We start from the raw sequence: 23,309 nt of genomic DNA, 5'->3' as shown, positions 1-23,309 counted from the left end.
CAAGATCAAACATTACTATGTACGTGGCTCAACCAGAAGGCAAGCTCAGGTGTAAATGAGGCCGTAAGGGAGACCCAAGATTGCGAAAACGGAACAGAAGAGTGTAAAGAATGTTAACCTCGCAGTGCTGGTCTGTGGGCACTGCGCGCGAAGATGATTAAGGCAGAGTGTGCTGGGCTTACTTGTGGCATGAGCGTACGTGACAGTAACTTTGAGTGGCGAAGCCGAGGTTCGAAGCAAATCCGCGATCTACAATGTGGAAAAAAATTATTATTTAGGATGTACTTTTCTAAACGTAAACTTAATATACAAAAAAACCAATCTTAGTTTACGATGGAAATTCTTTAGCTAAACCTTTGTCACCTAAGAGCGCCTGTGAGTTGTCTTTCGCCCAAAATACGGAAACAGCCAATCAGGGAAACAAGAGAATACTCGCAGTAAATGACAAGGCTCGAGATAAGATTAAACAAAAAAAAAAAAAAGTGCAAAGGTTTAACTCGCTCGTTGCCCCTGTGCACAACGCATTTTCAATATCTAACTGCATATTCTGAGCTTCGTCCTTCGCTTGGGCCCTTCTGTTGTTCAACCTGATTGGCTGTTTCCGTGTTCTGCAAGAGAAAAAAAATACCTAACAGACTTTTTTGTTTGTTTTTAGAGCGTACTTCAGCGCGTCGCTTCGAACAAGTTTTAGCAACATGCGCGATAAAACGCTTCGCTGTGGTCGAAGTTCGCCATATGCCAAACCATAGCTTCCTGTATACCAATAATGCCTGCCAAGTGCCCAATCGCCGGTTCATGGCGAGCAAAATCCTGCCAATCACGGCGAGGGCAGAGGCAAATCCTGCCGATCACTGCGAGGCAAATCCTGGTTCGTGACGTCACGAACGGAAACCGTAAGAGGGCGCCAGCTAAACATCTCTGCGCTAATAGCGCGGGGCCCAACAATGCATTCCACCTTATGGAGTGTTACTCGTTGTGTTGTTCTTCTGCCTCGCCATTTCTTTCTTCGGAGTACCTATCGGCTAATGCCGTAGTCTTAATTGGCTGCGGCTGTCTTATGGCCACGTCTTGCTGTCAGTGACTTTATACTTGAACGAGCCTCGCAACCCGAGTGTTGAGTGGGCCGTCATTCTGCTTGGAGCCATTCGGCTGCGAGGGTTTCAGGCTGTTACTCACGGTTGCTCCCTCCGGGTCGCCAAATCACTCACTTAAAACATTTTACTTTTTTCTTCTTTTTTTTTATAAGGTCAGGTGGTGCGACCTCATAGGCTACATTTATACTTGGAATCGGCGCTCAATGTGCGAAGTTGTTCTGCTCCCACCCGATGCAACGTATAGTGCTCAGCGAAGATAAGGAGAGAAGCAAAAAAAACAGTAATTTTCGTGTGACAACTTGTATTACGTGTAACTTATAAGTAGGATTCCGTGTTTTCTTAGTTTTTGTTTTAATTTTGGGGTATTTATATATTTATTTGAGTTTTTTTTTTTTTGCTTCCCACGGATTCCGGCTATTTACACAAAAAACACCGAATCTGTGGAGAAAATACAACCCCTTTCCCTCCCTCCCCCCCCCCCCCCCCCCCAAAAAAAAAGACTCCGAAGTACAAAAAAAAAAAAAAGAAAAGAAAACTTTGGAAACACACAACTTTACTTATGAGTGTAATATACAAGGTTTTATCGTTTTATTTTGTGTTTTATTCTTTGAAGTGCTGGTATAGTGCCCCTGCGCTGAAGCTCCTCCTCAACAGGTGCTTCTTCCCGTTTCGTGACTAGGGGAAATGTTTCTTTGCGAGTCTCTTATTGTTAGACGTCTGTCAATATAAAGCAGTGAATAAGCGAGTTCAGAATAAATTAGGCGCAAGTAGGCTTTTCTTTTTTTTTATGATCGGAACGCCGTTCTACTGTTCAGGGAGTGTGCACAGCAATAGTTAATCTCGAGGAAAACCACTTTGAATAAATCGAACTCTATCAACTCGTCACGAATGATGGTTTCTGATTAATATAGTTTTATATTCCGGCTATTTCAGAATGTACGGGGTGTTCTAAAAAAAAATGTACAGGAATTTCCTCGCCGCAAAAAAAAAAAAAAAAACTACGGATCGCCGAAAGCTCATTCTTCACCCGAAGGTAGCACTATAGAGGTCCGAACCAAATGCGAAAGCTTCAGCGCGAACCGATATTTTATTCAAAAGTTAGAAGTGATTTTCTGAAGATGTCCATGGGAAAATGCTGGCCGACGGAGCTCTCGCATACACGGTTATGTGTGGCGCCAGAAACCGAAAACGGCCGAAAATGGGCCCCATTTTCTCATTGAATTTTTTTAGAAAATCACTTATACCTTTCGAATAAAATATCAGTTCTTGCTGAAACTGTGGCATCTTGTTCGGACCTTTAGCGCTACCTTTGGGCGGTGAATGAGCGTTCGGCCATGCATAATTTATTATTGCGGTGCAAAAAAAAAAAAAAGAAAAAAGAAAACCTGTTAATTGTTTTTTTGGAAAACCGTATACTTTGAGCGTGCTTTTGTTTCAGAGGCACTTTCTGTGGGAAACTCGAGAGAGAAGTCACTGATGCCAATATATGACTCAGGTTTCCCGGGCGGGGATACAACCCACGCGGACACGCGAGATGCATGTCTTGAGATATAATTACAGTTTTGACTTCGATGTTCTCAATCAATTTCTATGTCTTACAAAAAAAAAAAAAAAAAGAAAAACGCTCCACAATCTGGTATAGCTTGGTTCTGGAAAGCATTTGACCTTTCTTCTCTTCCTTGGTTATATGGGGAACTTACACGTTATGATGCGGCGTCGAGTGACACATTTAACGACGAAGCAAGCCCGCTTTGAGAGGATATCGTTAAACTGAGAGGACTTGCGATGTGTATACGCGTTAACCGAAAACAGGATGATTCGGATGGACATCGCAGTGCTTACTCTCACTACAGGCACTTTTCACTCCACGGCATTTTCGTCCCCGGTCCGGCTTAAAGGAGGCGAAACAATCCCTGTCGTAAAACCGCTCCTTGCAACGTATAGGAAATATTTAATTACAATCGACCGAGTTAATGAATCTCGTTACATTGCAGAATATCCTCGTTTAATCATCTCTATTGTATCGTACGTATCGCACGTATCATACGTGTACGTATTGACACTTGGATATATTGCAAGACACGCCTTTTTTTTTTAACCAAAAGATACGCGGTGACTCGTAGTTATTTACACACCCCATTCCCGATCTCCCCGCGCTATTGTCCCATAGGTTTCTGTACTTTCCTTCCTTGTTACAATGTCCTCTATAAGGCCTTTCATGTCGTGCATTCTTGCAGTGTGCATCCGTGCGAAACTAAAGCTTTACTGTTGCCTTTACGGCGACATGGCATGATCTTGGTCGCAACGTATCCGACTGCGGTTTTCACACGAAGTACTCAGAACTATGGTAAACGCTGCACTTGTCGCTCTAACGGTGTTAGAGCGACAAGATGCAGAACAATGTCCCTATCGAGGGTGCGTTTCCTTCGACGACGAGATCTTGAAATGTCTCTTTTCTTTGTCAATGTCCATCGAAATGAATTTTGAAGTTTGCTCGTTTGACATTATTAAGGACTACAGAGATGCGCTCCTTTTTCTTTTTTTTGCATTACATTTAAATACGACTAAGGTGTCTATTCGGCTGATGGCTCAATTTAGCTGAAAGAATCAATCCGGCGGTTTCTAGCATTCGGCCTATCCGGAAAGCTCTTAACATTATTTTGATTCCGGTCGCTGAAACTGACCTCTGCCTGGAAGCGATGCGAACAGCAGAGTTTCCGAGTGCAGCACGAGCTATGTTCAAAAGAAATGACCTTTCAAAAAGCGAAAGTGCCTCCGACGTTGAGTAACCTAGCTCCGCCCTATATATATATATATATTTTTTTTTTTTTTTTTGCCGGGTGTTGGGAATTGCATTTACCCCGTTCGTAATCGGAGTTTATTTGTTCTTATCGCCTTCTATATACTCGCGCCATGGAGCCAAGCGACACTCGCTGCGCAAACCATCATGTCCAAAATTGTCGGGCGAGGCTCCAGCTCGCAAACCTTCTGCCGTCGCAGGCTTCCCGGCTCTTTCAGAGGCCCCTCGAGGACCCCGGGTGAACGCGCGCGGTTAACGAAGCCCTCCGGTGCATGGAATAGCACGGGCGAACAGACACATTTTGTCCTTCCTTCGCAGTGGGCCTTCGCTGCGCTGGCAAAAATACCGAGCGCACTGGGCCACGCGGCGCCGATCGCTTTAGTAGTCAGCGTTAGTAATCGGAAATGTTTGGTCTTTAGTCTTTATTCATTTGGCTCTGGAGAGACGCGGCACCGCGGAAGGCAGCAGCCCGTACCATGGTTTATTCCAATCGGACAAAGAACGCCTTCAAAAACAGAGTGGGCACAAACGAGAGATGGACATGTTTGTCACAACGGAAACACCGTCCTTAACCGTTTCACCCGAAATCCGGCCGCGGCCAACGGTACATCGTTACGGCCTCGTCCCCTTTGGGCGCTCGCTAACGCCGTCTGATGAAACCGATCACGCACATAACGAAGCGCAGGCTCAGTTCGTACCGGAGGACCCATCGTACCGTATCGGACGTGCAAACACGGTTCCCTGAAACTCCCTAATAGGGAGTTTTAGGGAACCGTGTTTGCACATCCGATACAGTACGATGGACCCTCCGGTTCCTTTTTTGTGTCCCCGATTAGTTCAGATTTTGAAAATGACAAGTTTTCCTGTCGGTTTGAAAACGGCTTGTACGTTCCATTATTCGACTAGGATCTCCGAGTTATAATCGACCGGTTCTGGTAAACCGTTCTCCTGTCGAAGACTCGATTCGAGGATTCCTTGGAAGCAGACTTCGACAAACAAAGGGTGCCGTCAAGAAGGGGAAGGGGATGCATTCACGGCAACGAGTAATTTTAGTACTTCCAAGAGTAATCAGATTACTCTCGTGATTACTACCTGTACTCGGCGACAACTTTTCTTGGCAATGCAGTGGAGGGTCCAGGCACGCGTTCCCTCCATTGCGAAAAAAAGTTGTCGCCGGGTGTAATCAAAAGTGATCAATTATTACAAAATTAATCAAAAATGTAATCTATTACGAGTAATTTGATCACTCGTCATGAATACCGTACAAGTCAGGTATGAGTAAACCGAAGATGAAAAAAAAAAGCGTTGATGTTCTCGCTTCGTTCCGCAGATTATATATACCAGAATAGTGTGAGGGCTAAACGTTTTATTCAAACGAGACAAAATTAATATGAAACAAATTAAAACGAACTGACTCCATTTTTTTTAATCCTCGTGTTAATTAATTTTTTTAACAATTGCCATAATGGCAGGGACTGTTGATGAGACCCTGAGTTCGTTCAATTCCAAATGTACATGTTTCTTTTCATTGAACGACTGTGGGAATCCAGACACCGACGGAATAGTGCAATGTTATTTGACATATGTGGTTTACTTTGAGTGATTACCGTCCGTGTGCTGGACATGAATCGAAAACAAATGACTCAGTTTACTAGATTTGTATGACAAAGACTACCTTCTTTCGTGTCAAAATAAAGTGTTGTCTTTATTATTTCGGTAAACCTGGGAAGCACAAAATATGTCGTGCGTGCATTATGGTTAGTTATGCTTGGTAACGAAAGGGTGGTTTTGGATGCCTTGCTCGCAACTCATGCGCCGATTGGGTTTTTCAGAATGATCGAGACAAGTTTAAATTTATTCAGGATAGAGTGTGCTAGGAAAATGCCTTAATAAAGGGTTTCCACGGATTCTGAAAATACTTTACCAGGCAATGCATCTTAACTGAGCGAATGACCCTGGCGCCGACCCCTTTTGCGAAGTTAGAGCGGCTGTACGCGTACTGCATATGTTTTTTTTTTTTTCTTCTTTCATTTGGAAGGTGTCATTGCCGCCATCTATCGTCGTCGTGTGAACCCGTCGATACAGCGGAGATATCCGTCTCTTCTGTCTTGGCGAATCCGGTATCTCGTGGCGTCGGTGGCAGCCCTCTCCGTCGTCGCCGCGCGAAAACGCGACAGCGTCGATAGTGCAAAACGCATGCGTTCTCTCGGACCCGGGGGGGGGGGGGGGGGGGGGGGGGGAGGAGAGGAGAGGAGAGAGAGAGGGAGGGGGGGAGTTTCAAACCGCTCGGAGAGTATTAAGGCCCGTTCACACTCTTGCGACCGAGTACGACTGAGAGCGACTTCTTAGGACTGGATGCGAGGCAGCGGAGCTGGTCCTAAGAGATCGCAAGAGGCTTAAAAACCGGTCTGGTCTCTCTCGGTCGTACTCGGTTGCAAGAGTGTGAACGGGCCTTTAGGCGCTGAAGACACGCTGTGTAAAGCAAATGAGTGAAGAATGTATTGTTTTAGGAAATTATTTGAGTTCTGCTCCTTCGGAGGGTGCGTGCAACACCTCGAGTTCTTAGTGCTCTATGATTGCGGGGAGCCTCCTGCACCCTGAGATAATCATGAGGGGAAGAGGTTTATTGCACCCGATAATATCTCTATGAACTGCTGTGTTAAGACGTGACGTCATACCCCCGTGATCTATCCGTTGGTGCGTTATGATTTGCACCGTGATGTTGTGGGATCACGTGGGGAGTTACGCTCTGACATTCGGGAGCCAGCTGCGCCCGCAGGCTGCCGTAAGTAATATTTGGTCCTGCCATTAGCACTCTTTTCTCTTCTTTCATGGCGCGGAGCAGAGGCGTCGGGCTGCAGATCGCACGGTCTGGGGTTTGATTCCCATTGAGCCGCTTGGTATATCTCGCCTCTTACAACTAATTACGCCTAATTATGAGTACGTACATATGATTGATTATTACTCAGAAAGCCTTCCCCTTGGATGCTTATGCATTGCCTGCTATGGGCTTTGTATTCCTTATGTTGCCTTGGCCCGTGGATAACGCTTTTTGTCACATTCGAGCCTGACACCCTTCGCATAAAGTCATCCCTCAAACGCACATGTTTTGTGTAAAAACAATGGCACGACGGTAGAGCCATCGTAATGCACAGCTCTGCCTCCCCCCCCCCCCCTTTTTTTGTGTGTGTGTGTGTGGGGGGGGGGGGGGGGGAGAAGGGGAGTAAAGATTGAAATCAAAACAAAAATTGTATTACAGTCTTTTCTCTTTTGGGAGCAAACCAAATTTAATTGCTGAGGGTTTGAACAGCTCCCGGCTGTTCTTGCGGAAAAGGGCAGTTTTCGTATATTCGTGTTCATGTCCCCTATATTTGCTCTTTGCTGCAGACTGCACGCAGCGTCGTATTTCAAATTTCGGAATTGGAAGAGGAGTCTTCGAAGAGCTTTCGTTCTGCCTCGGCGTACGTTTCCTCGTGCATGCTTCCCCTATCCATCAGTGTAAGTGCAGCTTAGAAAAATTCCGTGACACCGCTGCGTGGGAAGGATATACTGTCGATCAGATGACTAATTTGAGTAATCGGCATAGCCGAAGCAGCATTTGAGAACAGTATTGTCTGGTCTCATGTTGGCCCGTGGAAAAGAAAAGTGCGGCGTTGTAGCCGCTCTCGTGTGTCGCATGTATAATCCGATTGAAGAATCTGCGTGGAGCCACGTACAATAAATGTGCGGTGGAAAATTCCAGAGTTTCCGACTACCCACGTGTTCCTGTATACGCACAAAACCGCTTAACGTCTGACGGTAAATAATTTAAAACAAAAAATCGCTTTAAACCAAAGAAAAACACGGCCTGTGAACGTGCAGTCTTGCATGTTCACGGGCCGTGTTGTTACTCTCGAGTTGTTACTCTAGTCTTCGAGTTGTTACTCTAAAACTGCCGTCGCGCTGTTTCTACGTCACAGAAAAGACACAGTGCTCAGTACAGACCTGGCGGCAGATTTATCTACTCCTGATGCATGTCGGAACCATGTTTACTTCCAACATTTCTGCAGACAGTTTTCGTATGACCAATGTGACCGTCATACAAGGAAGACCTTAGATCCGCAGATGGTCGTTTGTATGATGTGATAGCAGATTGGATTAAGGAATCTTCCCTAATTATCATTGATTCCATACCCCACTAAGTACACAAATTATTGAGCTAGTATTTGTGTGTGTGTGTGTGCGTGTGTGTGTGTGCGTGCGCGTGCGTGCGCGTGTGTGTGTGTGGGGAGGGGGAGAGATACACGAGACTGTTTGTTCGATGCCCATCGTGTAGTTTAGGGCGCACCATTTCTGCCTTCGCAGTACGAACGAAAAGAGGTGTGGCGCCATATTTATGGTCTACCACCGCCATAGTAGTCGTGGCCCGAGCCCGACCGCGGTCTACCATAGATTTACGTAAACAGGACCAGCCACGTCCGCTGTCCTATTATACAGTGGCCCGCTCAGGTATACCGCGCTTTATTTTTCGGCATATTATGACCCGATGCTGAGTTTAAACTTCATATGGGGATGTATTGTTGTTGAGGAGGCGTTACCGCGCATCGCTACCTGTAACACGTGGAGAGTTTATTGCGTGCTCTGAGCGAACACCACCTAGAGAAATCGAAGTCCTGTGCACCGGAATTCCATTGATTCCAGTCCGTGCACTGGGATCAAAGTCCGCGCCCGAGTTGGCGTCATCCTAAAAAGATGACGCTCCACTGAGGCAAACGAGGCTGTTCACGCACTTTGGGTTATTCTACGTGCCGTTGTATGAACCGTCCGTTTTTCCACTCTGGATGAAGTCGTACAGTTGCGGACGATATAAAGAAGCCCGGGCGGGCGCTCGGCTCCACCGAACACCACCAGTGAACGAAAGGAAGCTGAGTTATCATGGAGGCGATAGTAGGAATGGGTGAAATTTCAGCGGCGTCTCGACATTTGTCATTCATCTCCACTTGGCCGGCAGACGATTGCTTAGTCAACTTTTGCTCGGTGAAGTAACCTAAAAAATCGCTTATCGTCATTTATCTTGCGAACTGATTATCATGTCCGCAAACGGATCGCTCCACCTGCCGACTCGGTGGATTCAGGCAAGCTTGGTATTGTCTTTTATCACGGAACACTTTCATATTTGGCCAAATCAGCAATAAATCGGCGACAGCTGGTCAAGCGGGGAGTGACGACAAAAACTGAACAGCCGCTGGAGCCTCGATAATGATTGAGCTTCCTTCCGCGAGATGGCGCGGCAGGCACTGAAAGGCATGCGCTCGCCCGGGCTTTTCTATATTGTCCGTGACTGTACCTGCGCACGATCCTGTATTTTCTACTGCTTGATGCACATTAGAAACCTCATTTCAGCACTTGTGCTGCACTGGCTAGATTGTTCTGCTACGGCGTTGGACCGGTACCGCCCATCGTGGTAATCGTAGCACTACCAGATCAAACTCCCATCGTGTAAAGGTCCCCAACCCCACTTTTTACGGCAGAGCTGTTAAGGGCTATTTTCCCCAGTGTCGTGTCCGCCAGCAGACAAATGATGACACAAAACTCTGGACAGCTACCGCCATCTATGAGCGACGGCGGCAACCAGACAACTGGCTTGCCGGTCTCCTGGTTGCAGCCGTCGCTCATAGATGGCGGCGACCTTTACAGCCTTTCCACTCTGGCCTGGTAGCTTGCGGCCAGCCACTGCTTCCTTCCCACCTTAGTACAGCTTCGCTGGTCTTTCTTCTTCCCCAGAACGGAAAGGCTGAGAGTTTTCTTTTTTGTGTGTGTTTTGTTTGTTTGTTTGAGCGGGCTCGGTTCCCAAAGTTACTCCTGTGGTTTGTGAAAAATAATTTGATTCTCTTGTCATGATTTTTTTTTAAGCCGTTGAAAAACTTAAAAGAATGTTTGCAAACGCGACCTCAAGCGTCTTGGCTCAAACACATGCTCAAGCACTAGTATTTAGTTTTTAATGAGTAGGTACAGTGGGTGCGAAAAGATGATTCTCATCAACGCAAACATTAATAAAAAAAATGCTTTGATTAAAAAAAATTCGGGAAAACGTTCACAAAGTCGCCCTTCCATTAGGCGGCGCTACGCCCTCTCGTGACATTTTTATGCAAAGTAAAGTCTCGTGTCCCCCCCCCCCCCCCCCCCCCCGGTCTTGCTTTTGCTTGCCCCGTAGATGACTCTGCCATGAAAAACTCGATCCCTTTCCGTGCCCAAAGTATTTATTCTTAAGCCTGGTTCAGACAGTTGCGTTTGTCTGCGTTTGACTGCGTTGCGGCTGCCTGAAACCAGGACATCCCTGCTGTCTATATCGCGTGCCAAGATGATTCCTTGAATTAGATTCCACGATTCATACGAAGCACAAATGTGCTGGTGACTCGCTTTCGGTTTTCGACGCCAAGCAGTCAAACGCACTCAAACGCAAGTGTCTGAACCGGCCTTTACAGCAGTTTAATAACCTAAGCTTAAAGCATCCGCGCTCCCTCCTCCATTGACTTAGCAAAATAAACTCTTTTATTAAAGAATTCGGCTCACCTACGGGAACGCATGGAAGGCAAAAAGGACGGGTTTTAAAGTAATTTTGCACTCGGTTGTTCTTGTGGGCGATGCCATTTTGTTGCCTAGGGCAGATCGGGAGCACTTGGCAATTGTTACAATCCAAAAGTTCCGACTTCCGGAGCTTTTGATGGTGTTTATACGGACTGCAAGTTCGTCTGCCTCTTTTGCAGGAGTTGCGGCGACGTCAGAACGCCGTGCTCTGATTGGCTCCGACTGGAAGGTCAGCGAGTTGACCTCAATGCTAGCTGCTTTGAGGTCTACCCACTATCCTCCCAATCGGAGCCAATCAGAGCCCGGCGTTCTGACGTCGCCGCAGCCCATGGGCATGAATCAGACGAACGCATAAGCTCGCGCGATATCTGTTTGCTCTGGTTCGGACTGTTTAAACATTTCTGAAGGGCGGAAAAGTGTTTGCTGTGATTTCCGATGAACGTTTACATAGTCAGAGACAGTAATTTTAAGCAACAAGATGGCCGAAGTATCGTTACCATATGCGAAGCGTAGTTTACTTGGTGGCTCTGGGAATCCCATAGCCGAGATATGCGGTCCGCGCCGTTTCTGTACAAACCTCTATGATACGTGCCTGGCTAACAGTATCGTAGATGAGCCCGTACAAGACAGAAGAAAGAGTTCAAATCCTGGCTCCGCCGTATATTTGGCTTTCTGCAGGTTCATAAAAATTTGATTCTTTGATTCATTCGATTAAGTACGGTCCATTCATCTGCGCATGTTTGTTTATTTTCTCCTCGGAGACCACGTACAATGATGAAAAAAGTGTCAGTTATGTATATATATATAACAATTTTTTTCTAAAGCAGGGTCCTTTACGGTCTTAATTCCTGCAAAACCCGTTATTATGCACAGGACTGGGTTGAATACAAGGTTCGGGCCCTTATTGCGAATATATGGGCACTTCCAAACCCCGACACCTGTGCAACGCAAGATTTTTTTTTCAACACATGTTTTCTTTGGTAGTTCTAGTATTTTACACTTGAAAGGTTCACTAAAGAGCTTAACGGTGACGAATAAAACAAAGCGGCTTGTTTTATTTAAATAATTCGTATAATCCGGTGACAGGCCAAGGATTCAGTAGATGCTGCACCTCGCCTTCTGCCTGTGATAGAACTTCGTCGCACGCGCAGCCAAAGCCCGGGTCATAGCCTCCTCTGTACTCACAAAGCCTTGCAGTTCGACGACGGAGTCATACAGTGCCCGGTTGCAGATTTAGAGCGCGAGGATCTGGTAGCACAGAGCATTTCTCGGGGCACCTGAACGTCACTGCACAGCTTTTGCAGCGGCGGGGACCGGAAACATGGTTTTGAAACCCGACGAGAAAAGAAGCGGCAGAGCGAGGAACGCGAGGAGCACGAGTGGACATTCCATCGCTCGGGAGAAGTGTGTTTCGGCGTCTCGCCACAGCGCGGCGCCCCTCACGTGGCTCTCCTCTCATCCGTTGTCTGCCGCTCTAACTTTTCAATTTCGGCGGCCACTTGTCCTGACGATCCGCCAGGCCTTGTCAGAATAGAGGAGGCTATGCCTGAGTACTATAGACGTTTAAAATTAGAGTGTCAATACGCTACCCAAGATTCAGAACAAAATCCTAAATTAACCATCACAGAAGACAGTGACATCAAAGTGTACAAGAGTTGTGGGGAATCGCTCACCGCGAGTGCGCTTTTTGTGCTTCACTGGTGATTCAAATTAGGGTTCGCGTACTATATCGGTTTTCATTACAAATACGCGTTACCTATATAACTTTGACACAATTGTGGAGTTTTTGTCGTCACCGCACGTGATTTAGTCCTCTACGCGTTACTGAAAAAATTAACCATTTACAATTACAATCACTTTATTGAAAAATGTAACTGATTGGAGTAATCAATTACTGCATCATAATAGTTATTGAAAAATTACTAAAAAGTAATTGTTTAGTTTTCACGCTGCTTTCTTTTACTTGTTATTAGGAAATAAAAAAAACATACAAATGTTCAAAGTGGTTGCATTTTGTTTATTTTCGTCATTCACATCTCGTTAAGTTATTCACACCTCGTTAGCAATTGTCGTTCGAGGTTCTCGCCAGTCACCTTCCCACGTTTCCTGGTGAAGATACCTTCTGCGACGCTGTAGACCCTCCCGACGGATGTGCTTGAGGGAAGAGAGGCGTTGTAGCGCACAAAACACTGCGTACTAATTCATGGCTGCGCAGTGCTTCGATTGACGCTTCCGGGTCCTCTAGGAAGCGAAGCCCCACTCTTGCGACCGTGGATAAGATAACCTTCTGTTCTTAGTACGTTCTACAAGCACGCGCTACGCGCTGGTGAACTCTTTCGAGAATTGTGTTTTTGTTGTTGTGTTGGGGGGGGGGGGGGGGGGGGGTTCTTTGTTATGGCATAGCCTCCTCTATACTCACAAAGCCTGGCAGTTCGACGACAGAGTGCTCGGTCGCAGATTTTGAGCGCAAGGATCTGGTAGCACAGAGTATCAAAGAGCAATTTCTCGGGAAGTGGGACGTCAGAAGTGCACTCCTTTTGTAGCAGCGAAGACCCGAAGCACACTTGTTCGCTCGGGAGAAGTGCGTTTCGGTATCTCGCCGCAGAGGGGCGCCAGTCACGTGACTCTCCTCTCATCCGTTGTCTGCGGCTCCGCCTTTTCCTTTTCGGCGGCCGCTCCTCGTGGCGATCTGCCAAGCTTTGTCAGTATATAGGAGGCTATGGACATAGCTATACACCATTCACTCTTAAGCTGAGACTAGAAGCTCCGCCTTTAGCGCGAGCTTTCTGCCCTTGCTATTACAAGTGTGAACGCACAGTCACGCGCAGCCAAAGCACCGCGGAAGTCAGTGAGCTCGCGCTTAAGGCCGAGCGTCTAGTCTCAGTTTAAAAGTTAATGGAGTATAGATGAGGTCAGTGCAGAACACTGTAGTTTATGCCGCGGCATACCCGGATCTTAAGAACCCGTACACTGGGAACGAGGCACTCTCGACAGCTCGACAGTCAAGACGTCACTGAGCGCGTTGATATTCTAATCCTTTAGGTATCTTGGCATCTTTTTAGTTGTTTAGGGGTGAAAAAGGTGTCCAACGATGGTGCAACATAAACAAGCGACGCACGAACAGACAGGGCGATTGTTTTGCGTAAAAAGGTTAACTCAATAATCTTAGCTATTTCGAAAACATATAATTGATTACTTATAAGTGATTACAAAAAAAATAGTAATTGAATTACAATGAGAATTACGGCAGAACAAATTAATTGAAGCCTTAAAAAGCTACAATGAAATGCAATCGATTACAACTAATCAGTTACTTGTAACTCGTTACGTACGAGTCTGACGTGATTAAAGATAAGAAAGTAAAAGCAGACCCGGGGCTCTAATCTGAACACTTGGCGAAAAAGTCGGCGATGAATTCGAGTGACGTGATTGGTCAGCGCTAAGGTCAAGCGCGGCGTAGGCCAATCACGGCCGCCGAATTCCCGAATTCAGATTAGAGTGCCTGAACAAACGAGGGTTGACCAGCGGTTTTCGTACAGAAAATCATTTTGAGCCACAACTATGTTTCCTGTGTAGCGTGGCCCCCGTAGGTTGTTTCAGTAAAACTATTGTGAAGCAGTAAAACCTTGTCAGTGTCCCTCTAAAATTCCTTTTTTCTGGCACTTTTGTTTTTAAATAGCTTTTTGGAGCTTGTAAATCTGAGCAACACTGTTTTCTTTCTTTCGCAGATTCGGCGAACCTCCCGCCCAACTGCATCCTGTGCGCCTGGTGCCAGAAGGTTGGCATGAAGTTGTTCACCCTCAAGACGACCAACGGGAGCAAAACCTTCTGCTCCGAGCTCTGCTTCACCCAGTGCCGGAGGGCGTCCTTCAAGAAAAACAAGGTGTGCGACTGGTGCAAGCACGTCCGGCACACGGTCAACTACGTCGACTTCCAGGACGGCGAACAGCAGCTACAGTTCTGCAGCGACAAGTGCCTCAACCAGTACAAGATGAACATATTTTGCAGAGAGACTCAGGCCCATCTGCAAATGCACCCTCACCTCCAGGAAGCGGCTTGCAAGGCCGCGTCGGGGCTGATCACGCCCGAGCTTTGGCTTCGAGATTGCAAGACCCAGCCTTCCTCCACGACGGCCAACGGCCACGACACGGCCGACGAGGAGGAACCGGACGAGCGGAGGTCCCCGCCGCCATTACCGCTACCACTCCCTCCCCCGCGGCTCCCGCAACCCTCTCCCGATCCGGGAGGGGACCCCGTGAACCTCTCGCAGAAAGTGTCGCACAAGCATCCGCACAGAAGACGTCGTTCGTTGAGGTCGTCGCGCCCCGAAACGTCGTCAACGAGCGCCCAAGAGAACGCGTCCCTACCGTCGTCTCATAACCACCAGCCGCTTTCGGCCCGGTCGCCGCCTAGGACCGCCAGCACACCCTTGAGCACGACCAGCTCGAACATGAACGGCCAGCAGACTCCGGGAAGTCCGCCAGCCCCACCGCCGCCACCGCCGTCGCAGCTGATGCCGCCCCTGTCCCTCCCGGGCATGCCGTTGCCCGACTCCGCCAGGAGACCTCCGTTCCTTCCTCCCCACCCAGCGTTCCACATGCTCCACCAGATGCGCATGCACCACCACAACGCCAGCAACCACGACAGCATAGCGCCGGGCAGGTCCTTTCTGCCGCCGCCTCCCGGGTTACCACGGATGGGGCTGCCCAGACCGCCGCTGCTGCCTCTGCCGGCCCCGAACCCGCTGCTGCCCCCGCCCACGGTGATGGTGCCTTACCCGATCTTCCTGCCCATCCCGATTCCCATCCCCATCCCCATCCCGCTGCCTTTCAAGGATGCGCCGTGCAGGGACGTGCCCAGGAGGCCGGATGCCGAGGTCCGCGACAAAAGGCGGCGGAGGGGGACGCCGGAACACGACGACATGAGGGACTCGGTGGACACCGAAGACGACGAGGGTCCCAGGACGAGACCCGTCAAGTCCGGCAGGCGGAGCCTCAACTCCGTGCACCTCAAAGTTAGCCGGGGTGCATCGGCGGGAGCGCCGCTTCCAGACGCGGACAAGAGACTTCTGGACGAAGACAGAGACCTCGGCAGGGACGTCAAGCGGAAGTGTACGCGAAATTGAGCGGAACTTTCGAACCATCTCGCCCGTGTTATTTTCGCACCCTCGAACGATGCATATCTAACTTGATTAGAATGAGCGAAGAAAAACACCTGATGGCATGTAGGCAGGGTGCAATGAAACATTGTCGGTGAAACGACGGATCTATCAAAATGTGTCCGCACCGCAGCGGTTGGCTGTTAATAGCCGATTCCGCTGCAAGAACAAGGCAATGCGTGACACTTCTCAACCGTCCTCGGTCTCGCTCAGTGATGTTTCGCGGATATGAATGTTGCATTTGCCGGTAAAGAAGACTGCAAATCCCGTTAAAGAGCGCTAGGTCTCGCTGTTTTGTTCATATACCCAGAGGAGTAACAAGGACGTGTTTTGGTGGCCATGGTAAGTGGTTAAGTTTGCGTGTGTGCGGCGTCGTGGTAAAGCAGGCAAAAAGGGCAGGCTGTATACGGTGAAACGAAAAACGGTGAATGCGAAACTTACGCGCAAGGCCGATTCCTCGCTCGAGCCTAGTCGACTCGGGGCATTTTCGGGTATCGTTTTGTCTTTCTAGGCTTAGAACCCCAGCAGAGGTTGCGCAATGCTGGAAAACTAAACTCCTACCTTTAACTGGATCCCCAGCAGTTTCCCTTTCGTTTTTTTCTTTATTTTTCTTCCTATTGGCGTTATTTTTATTTTTCTAACAACAGTAGATGAAGTAAACATTTTATGCTTTCACAAGCAGTGTAAATTCGTCTGCGGCTATCCGCGGTGTTCAATGTAGGTGTGCCGGAATAAATTAGGTACAGAACTGCCACTACGAAAACTAGAAGGACATGCCTCGTTCGGTAAATGTGAAAAAGGAAAAAAAAAACGCAAGAGGTTACGTGGGCTTGAAAATTGATTTTCATAAAATTAGCCAACAAATTTGACAGGTTCTGTTACGGTTTAAGCCCCCCCCCCCCCCCTCCCCCCACCCAATTGGTGTCCAGAAACAACCCACAACCTTAGCAGTTAATGCGCTGGTCGGGATCGAGTGACTAGCTTAAGTTCTTTGCGAATCATCTACCATTTTTATTGGGTTCGAATTTGAAAGGTCGCTCCCAAAGTATATTGAATTCAAATCAGTAGGTTCTTTATCGCCTGTCTAATCAAAGATAAGTCGTGTTTCGCTGCGTGGATTGCGACTTTTATGTGTGCACTTCAATTAAATGATGACCCTTTATGAAAGGTTTCCCCCTTAAGTCCTGGAACTTTGGAACCGAAAGTAGTCGTGAGCTCGCCGTGCCATACGGAAATATGCGTCGTTTTTCGTTTTTTTTGTGTTATTGGTTTGTTGTTAAATAAAGAGCAAAGTTGTGATCTACTACCCGGTTATGAAGGCGAGCATTTTAAATGTTGACTTAGTACTCCTGAACAAGTGTAGAGGGCAAACGATTGTTTAATATTTTAGCTGATCGTTGTACTCCTCTCTTCATTGCTTTCTTTTTTACTCTAAAATAACATCAAATCGACATTCGAGATGCTGTTTACCAATGCGAACCGCTTCGGGTTACCTTTCTGCTAAACATAAATGATAGTGATGCCAATTCGTCCTTGATTTCTGCTGGACGCCGTTTCATGCTGGAACGTTTATGTACATACACTGAGCACAAATACAAACTGTGTACGTTTTCTCAGAAATTCGAGTATTTCTTCGTTTCTCTTGTCACTTTCCCTGCGAAAAGCCTGCAGAACAGACTGTCTCAATCGCCAAAGCAGCCAGGCACTTTGTGCAATGCGTAAGTAAAACAACGCTGTGTTTGTCTAGTTTTCGTTTTCTTTTATTCTATTGTCTTTTTTGTTGTCATCCACGGCGACATGTCCAAAATGATGCATGCTGAAGTTGTAATAATAGAATTGACTCTGTAAATGATTCGCGTGTCTAGCAAGCTCGCCAGCCGAAACTCATATGTGACTTAGCTCTGTAAAGTAGCTTTCCTGAGTATTACCAGGCTTAGCTGCTCTCCGAGCCGGGTGCGAGTGAAGTCACCGGGGCTGTGTTCCAAATCTTACCCAAATGAACCCGAGTTACTCCGGTGGGTTGTGTCACGTGACAACACAGATTGAAGAACGCTGGACGCGGGTAGGTTTTGGAACGCCAAGGTACAAAACTCTTACCCTGGAGTAAGATCGAGTAAATTTTGGAACACGGCCCCGAAGTTCGCCGCTTCTTCTAGAGGTCGTGTGTCTGCTGGGCTTAGCGCGTTCAGTCGAGGTTTAGGTACGCGCATTTTGCGTGTTTAAGTGGGTCTTAATAATCCCCTGTCGTACTCATTCCTGAGAATGGTGCTCGTCAAACGGCTGCCCAGAAGTTTTCTCGAGTCTGTATATGTTGCTATTGCGCAACAAGCAAGCCCTCTTCAGACAAAAAGAAAACAAAATTGGGAAGACGCTAAAGCTTGTGGGCAGTGGCGTACCAACTTGTTTTTCAGTGGGGGGGGGCAAAACCAAACCCCCTCCCCCCCCCCCCCCCCAGGGCAAGGGGCGGTGCCCTTGGTATCCCATGAGCGCTGCCGGCCAGTGTTTTCCCTACCCAGTGGCGGCTGTTTCAGGGAGGGGGCAAGACCCCAGAGGGGGGGGGGGGGGGGCAAGCGCCCCTTGCCCCCCCGGTTGGTACGCCCATGCTTGTGGGGGACAGTGAGCGGACTGCGTGTAGAAGACGGCGCCAGGAGGAGGTAGGTGCGCGTGGACGGAGTCGAAGGGCCGTGACGAATGAAAGAGCCGGTGCGGAAGGGGCCCAGGGAAGACCCGGACCACAAGGCAACCTTGGCCTTCCACAGCATCGACGGCACAACTTAAGTATCGATAAAGTGTTTGTCTATCATAGCGCTCCTTGTGTGACTTCCTCGGAGCGAGTAGAACTCGGCTTGATCGGGAATTGTCAGGCGACCCACAAGCTTTGCTTTTAAGAGTGGAACGCGATAGTGTCATCGGACCCCGTTCGCATCGCCTTCTCATCCGCCGTGCAAGCGTGTCTTGCGCGGCCTAGCAATGAAGAAAAGAAAAAAATTGTTGCGCGGCCTGGTCAGTAAGCGTGTCTGGCTTGCAACCGAAGGGTCGTGGGTACGAATCCCACCTAAAATTCTTCAAATTTTTCTTTAAGACAAATGAATTATTTCATAGAGTGAAATCATTTGAGGCATGCGTCTTCCGTTTAATTTCAATTACATATCATGTTTTTAATCACTTTCGTTCCACGCGTCATGTCACGTTTCCCCACGGGGATCGATGATGGTAAGCACGGTACTGTGAGATTCGGTCGATCCGTGGCGATATATCGAGGCGGCTAGCACATCACAAAGATGGGCGGTCGGCTGGACTGGTGGGAAGGAGAACCACCGTCGCTCACCGTGCATGGGGGAGAACCCGGACAACGACCCATGTTAATAAACAATCCGAATGACAGCTCTCACGTTCATGATGACAATAGGAAAATTCCAACACGTCATAGACGCAACCGAAACGACACAACTGCAAACAAAACACGGAAAAAGTAAAACGTCTTACCTACAGCGCAACACAAGAAAATCCAGAACGAGACAACAAGCTGACGAGCCTGTTGATTAATTGCGAAATCGTTCACAAAAGAAAACACTTCTATGAAGTAAAACTGCGGGATATTTGCATAATATACAGGGAAGGTCTGTTCGATGGCGTCGTCCTTGCGATCTTGCTTTCTCCGATTCCAACATCTTCTTTCTTTCTCTCGCAACACGCGTTGCAATCCCAAAACTACCGAAAATTCACATCAGGGCTTACAGCACGCTTACTGCGTATCGCACGTGACAATTGCACAGACCAAACAGCGCAGCCGCCCCAAAGCCACCCGTCTTGCCGCAGCCATAGCCGCAGCCATTCAAGCTTTTTTTTAAGAGTTCAAGGCTAATAATAATTTTAAAAGTTTACTTTATACATTCAATATATTTATTAATTGCATATATATAGCAACTTTCTGAATTAGATGGCACTGTTGCGCCTCCCAACGGCCAGTACAGTCCCTAGCTCCTGGGCCGCGAAACGGCTCGAGTGTCCGCTCTTTACGTTATTTTCTCTATGGACAGACGTCATGTAGATTGCGGAAATAAGAAGTAAGTTGTATATTTCCAATAGGAAAACTAAAGTGAGGAAGATTAATCGTTGGAAAAGGAAGAGGCAAATAAAAGAAAAATAAAGGACGCACCAAAAATCACTACGCGTTATAGAATGACAGATGGTTGTAGTCATTGTCACGTGAAGACTCGACGCTTAGCCCACGAGTCCATCTGATGGTGTGCCCTCAGAAAGGCGGTCGCCTTCGCCTTGTTGATGTCCGAGAGTTCGAGGTGTCGGAGCGGCAGCCTTCTCTAGGGACTGTTCGTGGCAGCCCTGGGCCGCGTCGGAGAAGGACAACGGCTTCGGGGACCAGGTACGTAGCGCTTAGCTGACCATGGCAGCTGTTCGGCGCTATGCCAACCGTCCGTCGTGGACAGTCTTCAGCTTCCAATAGACCGATCTCACAGCTAGTTTGAGTACGCCACCGCTGCCGACGTGCATCGTGGGAGCTGTAGTCTTTCTGCACGCGCGACAACCCTGCTGGAGGTCTGCGCGAGCAGAGCACGATTGGCATGAGCTGTCTCGTGAACTGGCATCGGCCTCCTACGAACTACAGTTATGGCGGCGTCACGCATGCGTGGAACGCTTGGTGAGATCGGTCTATTGCCCCGCCCGTGGCACGCTTCCCCTGCTCGAGCTCTCCTCCTGCCCTGCCTTCTCTTTAACATTGTTCCGCAGCAATTTGTCATCAAATCATGACATCCCCCTCCCCCTTCAGAACTTTGTCCCATGAAGATTGTGTACCTGACGACACCGTTGACATGGTCGCCGATGCACGCGCGCACATAATAACTTCCTTTGTAGCACCCGCGCACATGCGTTACCAGCACGAGCAGATAAGAAAACAAATAACCTGCCCCAAAGTCCACGCATCAATAATGAACAAAAACATGTTTGCATTTCCCAGACCTGTTTTCACTTTCATTTCAAACCGCCACCTCACGAAAAAGCTCAGATTTAATAACAAAGTAAACCTCTCTAGGCCAGAAAAAAAGGGTAAAAAACAAGATCTGACTTGCTTCTTTGCAGACTCTATCTACAATATACGTCCAAGTAATCACTATACTTAATATGTTCAAATGTACCGCGCCATATGCCAACCTTCTGTTTATATTTCAACGCGACTCAAGAAGTCCGCTTCAACATTATCTGAACCCTTGGTGAACTCTACGAGGAAGTCCTGGTCTTGCATCCCCAGACTTCATCGCATCACGCGGTTGTTAGCATGTTTCGCCTTATTCAGAAATTCCAGCGGACGGTGACCAGTTTGAACTCGAAATTTCCGGTCATGTAGGAACAATCTAAATCTCCCGACAGCCACACAATCGCCAAGCAGTCTTTTTCTATTGTGGCAAGATTCTTCTTTGATTTCCATAGCTTTCTACTAGCGTAAGTCACTGGGTGCAAAATGCCTTCGTTTTCCTGCAGCATTACTGCACCCAAGCATATATCAGATGCATCAGTTCGTAAAACAAACTCCCCTTCAGGGTTTGGAACCAGCAAGATTGGTGATATTGACAGGCAGCTTTTCCAACTCTAGAATGCCTCCTCCTGCTCTTCCCCCACTCAACTTCTTTCCGTGCACCTTCGTGAGTTCAACCAGTGGAGGAGCCATATCCGCGTAATTTGGCACAAACTCGCGGTAGAAGCCACTTAATCAGGGCGGATTTTTTCGGTCGCGCACCAATCACATAGCTGTGTTTGGAGCTTTGTGTTTGTCCATTGTCCACCTTGTTCCTTTCCTCCAGGGATTTTTCTCGTCATCTTTGTCCAGCTCACTTGCACCTTTGCATTAATTGCATTATCATCAGAACGGTCTAACTTGGCGTTTTGTCACTGGTCTCGGTGCGTCTTGAATCCTCTCAAGAATTTCCGCATTGGGCACGATCCGTCTGCCACCTAATTCGTGCCCGAGAAAGGTAGTCCCAGTGAGTCCCATTTCACATTTCTTTGGTCGCGCTGTGATGTTAACGAATCGCAGACGATCGAAAACTGTTCTCAATGTTTTGAAGGGCTGTGCCCATGAGTCCGAGGCGATCAGACTATCGTCGATATAATTATGAGCGCCAGGGATCCCATCAAGCAGTTTTCTCATGAGCCTTGTGAAGATAGCCGAAGCGGTTTTCAGTCCGAATGGTGTACACTTGAACAGGTAATGATTACTTTCCGATGAAAACGCCGTCATCTCCTTGGATGACTCCTCCAACGGGGTTTGCCAATATCCTTTCGACAGGTCTAACTTCGAAAGTAACTTCTTCCGCCCCATGTTTTCAAATGTGACGTCTATTCTTGGGATTGGCTCCACGTCCACCTTCAGCACGTCGTTAAGTCTTTGGACATCCCATCCCCAGCATTCCTGGACACGGTCCCCTTGCGCCCTCTCTTGGATATATTCTCAGCAAAACTCAGTAAAAAGATAATTTCAGCCAAACTACTGCAGAAATCTTAAGTTCCCCGGGATATCTATAGATGGCACTAATACACTCTTATTTAATATCTACTTGAACCTCGAGATTGTATACTTTTTTATTCCTGGGCCCGATGTAATATTGTTGCATTGGGTCCTATGGACCACTTTGACAAAATTTTAAATTTGTTCTTACTGAAATGAATAATCGTAAAGTTCTCAAGGAATACAACAGCTGCCGACTCATATCACACACTGTAGTTAAAATATCGGTATTTTATTAATACTTTTTATTCCTCGAGACTTTGAAATTCGGCCCGCTTTTTGCCCCTGTAAAGTTAGCACTCCGCCGTGCACCAAGAAGCTTGCGGCCAAGCTACCTTAACATAGGCTTATCGAGAGAAAGATTTGTACGATGCGTTTGTGACAGCGTATTGACTAAGAATGTGGCAGTTATAATATGACTATAATAATTAGACGTTTACAATCAAAATGTGTGTCCTGGATTTCAAATATAAGCAATTGTTATGTAGAGTCGGAAACACTTAAAGTTTTATCTCGGTTACAGTCACAAACTGAACAAACTTCTTATAGGCGTGTATAACTAGAAATAACTAGAAATATAACTAGAACGGCGCGCCACTGACCGTTCAATTGTGTGTCTTTCTATCGATCTTATTTTATTTATAGATATCTACGCGTATAAATAAAGAACACAACGACGACGGCGTTGAGAGGATGACACACCGGGCGACGGCAATGCCTCGGAAGCGGCGGCTTCTACTTTGACTGGGCTACCTCCTTGGAGCCTGATGCTCCGACCCCAGTGGACCCCAGTGAGCAACAGCCATCATGTTCGTGGGGCTCCTTCATGCACCGATGTAACGGCGTGCCAGATCCCCATGGCTGGCTGCTGACCCGCCCAACCCACCTCCACGAAATCTGGACTTCTGCGAATCGGACTGCCATCCTCTCCAATACCAACAATTCATGTCGTCGTCATCATGCATGTATATACTCATCACATTATCATGTTCACTAGACGCGGCACCGCGGGCCTCTATGGGCTGCTGCCTTTCCGCGGTGCCGCGGCTCTCCAGAGCCAAAGAAATGAAAACTAAAAACTAAGGAATAAAGGCAAAATGCGTTGCCGACAAACAGCCGGTAGCGCCTTAAAAGAAAGAGCAATAGTGTTTCCTCGTTAAGAGGATA

At 47.6% G+C, this 23,309-nt stretch overlaps 1 protein-coding gene across 2 annotated transcripts in view; it reads left to right on the top strand.

Moving 5' to 3' along the window:
* LOC8040843 (sine oculis-binding protein homolog A) overlaps positions 1-17,239 on the top strand; it is a 215,711-nt gene extending 198,472 nt beyond the window's left edge. Inside the window, exon 3 of one of the 2 annotated variants that reach the window (XM_029992703.4) lies at positions 14,190-17,239. In XM_029992703.4, coding sequence (XP_029848563.2) covers positions 14,190-15,586 — 1,397 coding nt within the window. In that variant the 3' untranslated portion in view covers positions 15,587-17,239. The remainder of the gene's footprint in view (positions 1-14,189) is intronic. The other variant, XM_042292085.1, reaches the window with a different exon arrangement.
* The last annotated feature ends 6,070 nt before the right edge of the window (positions 17,240-23,309 follow it).

The sequence above is a fragment of the Ixodes scapularis genome, unplaced genomic scaffold (genome assembly GCF_016920785.2).
Source record: "Ixodes scapularis isolate PalLabHiFi unplaced genomic scaffold, ASM1692078v2 PGA_scaffold2__306_contigs__length_199485367, whole genome shotgun sequence".
Taxonomy (NCBI): Eukaryota; Metazoa; Arthropoda; class Arachnida; order Ixodida; family Ixodidae; genus Ixodes; species Ixodes scapularis.
Note: the sequence above shows the minus strand (reverse complement) of the source record. Positions and strands in the feature narration are given on the sequence as shown.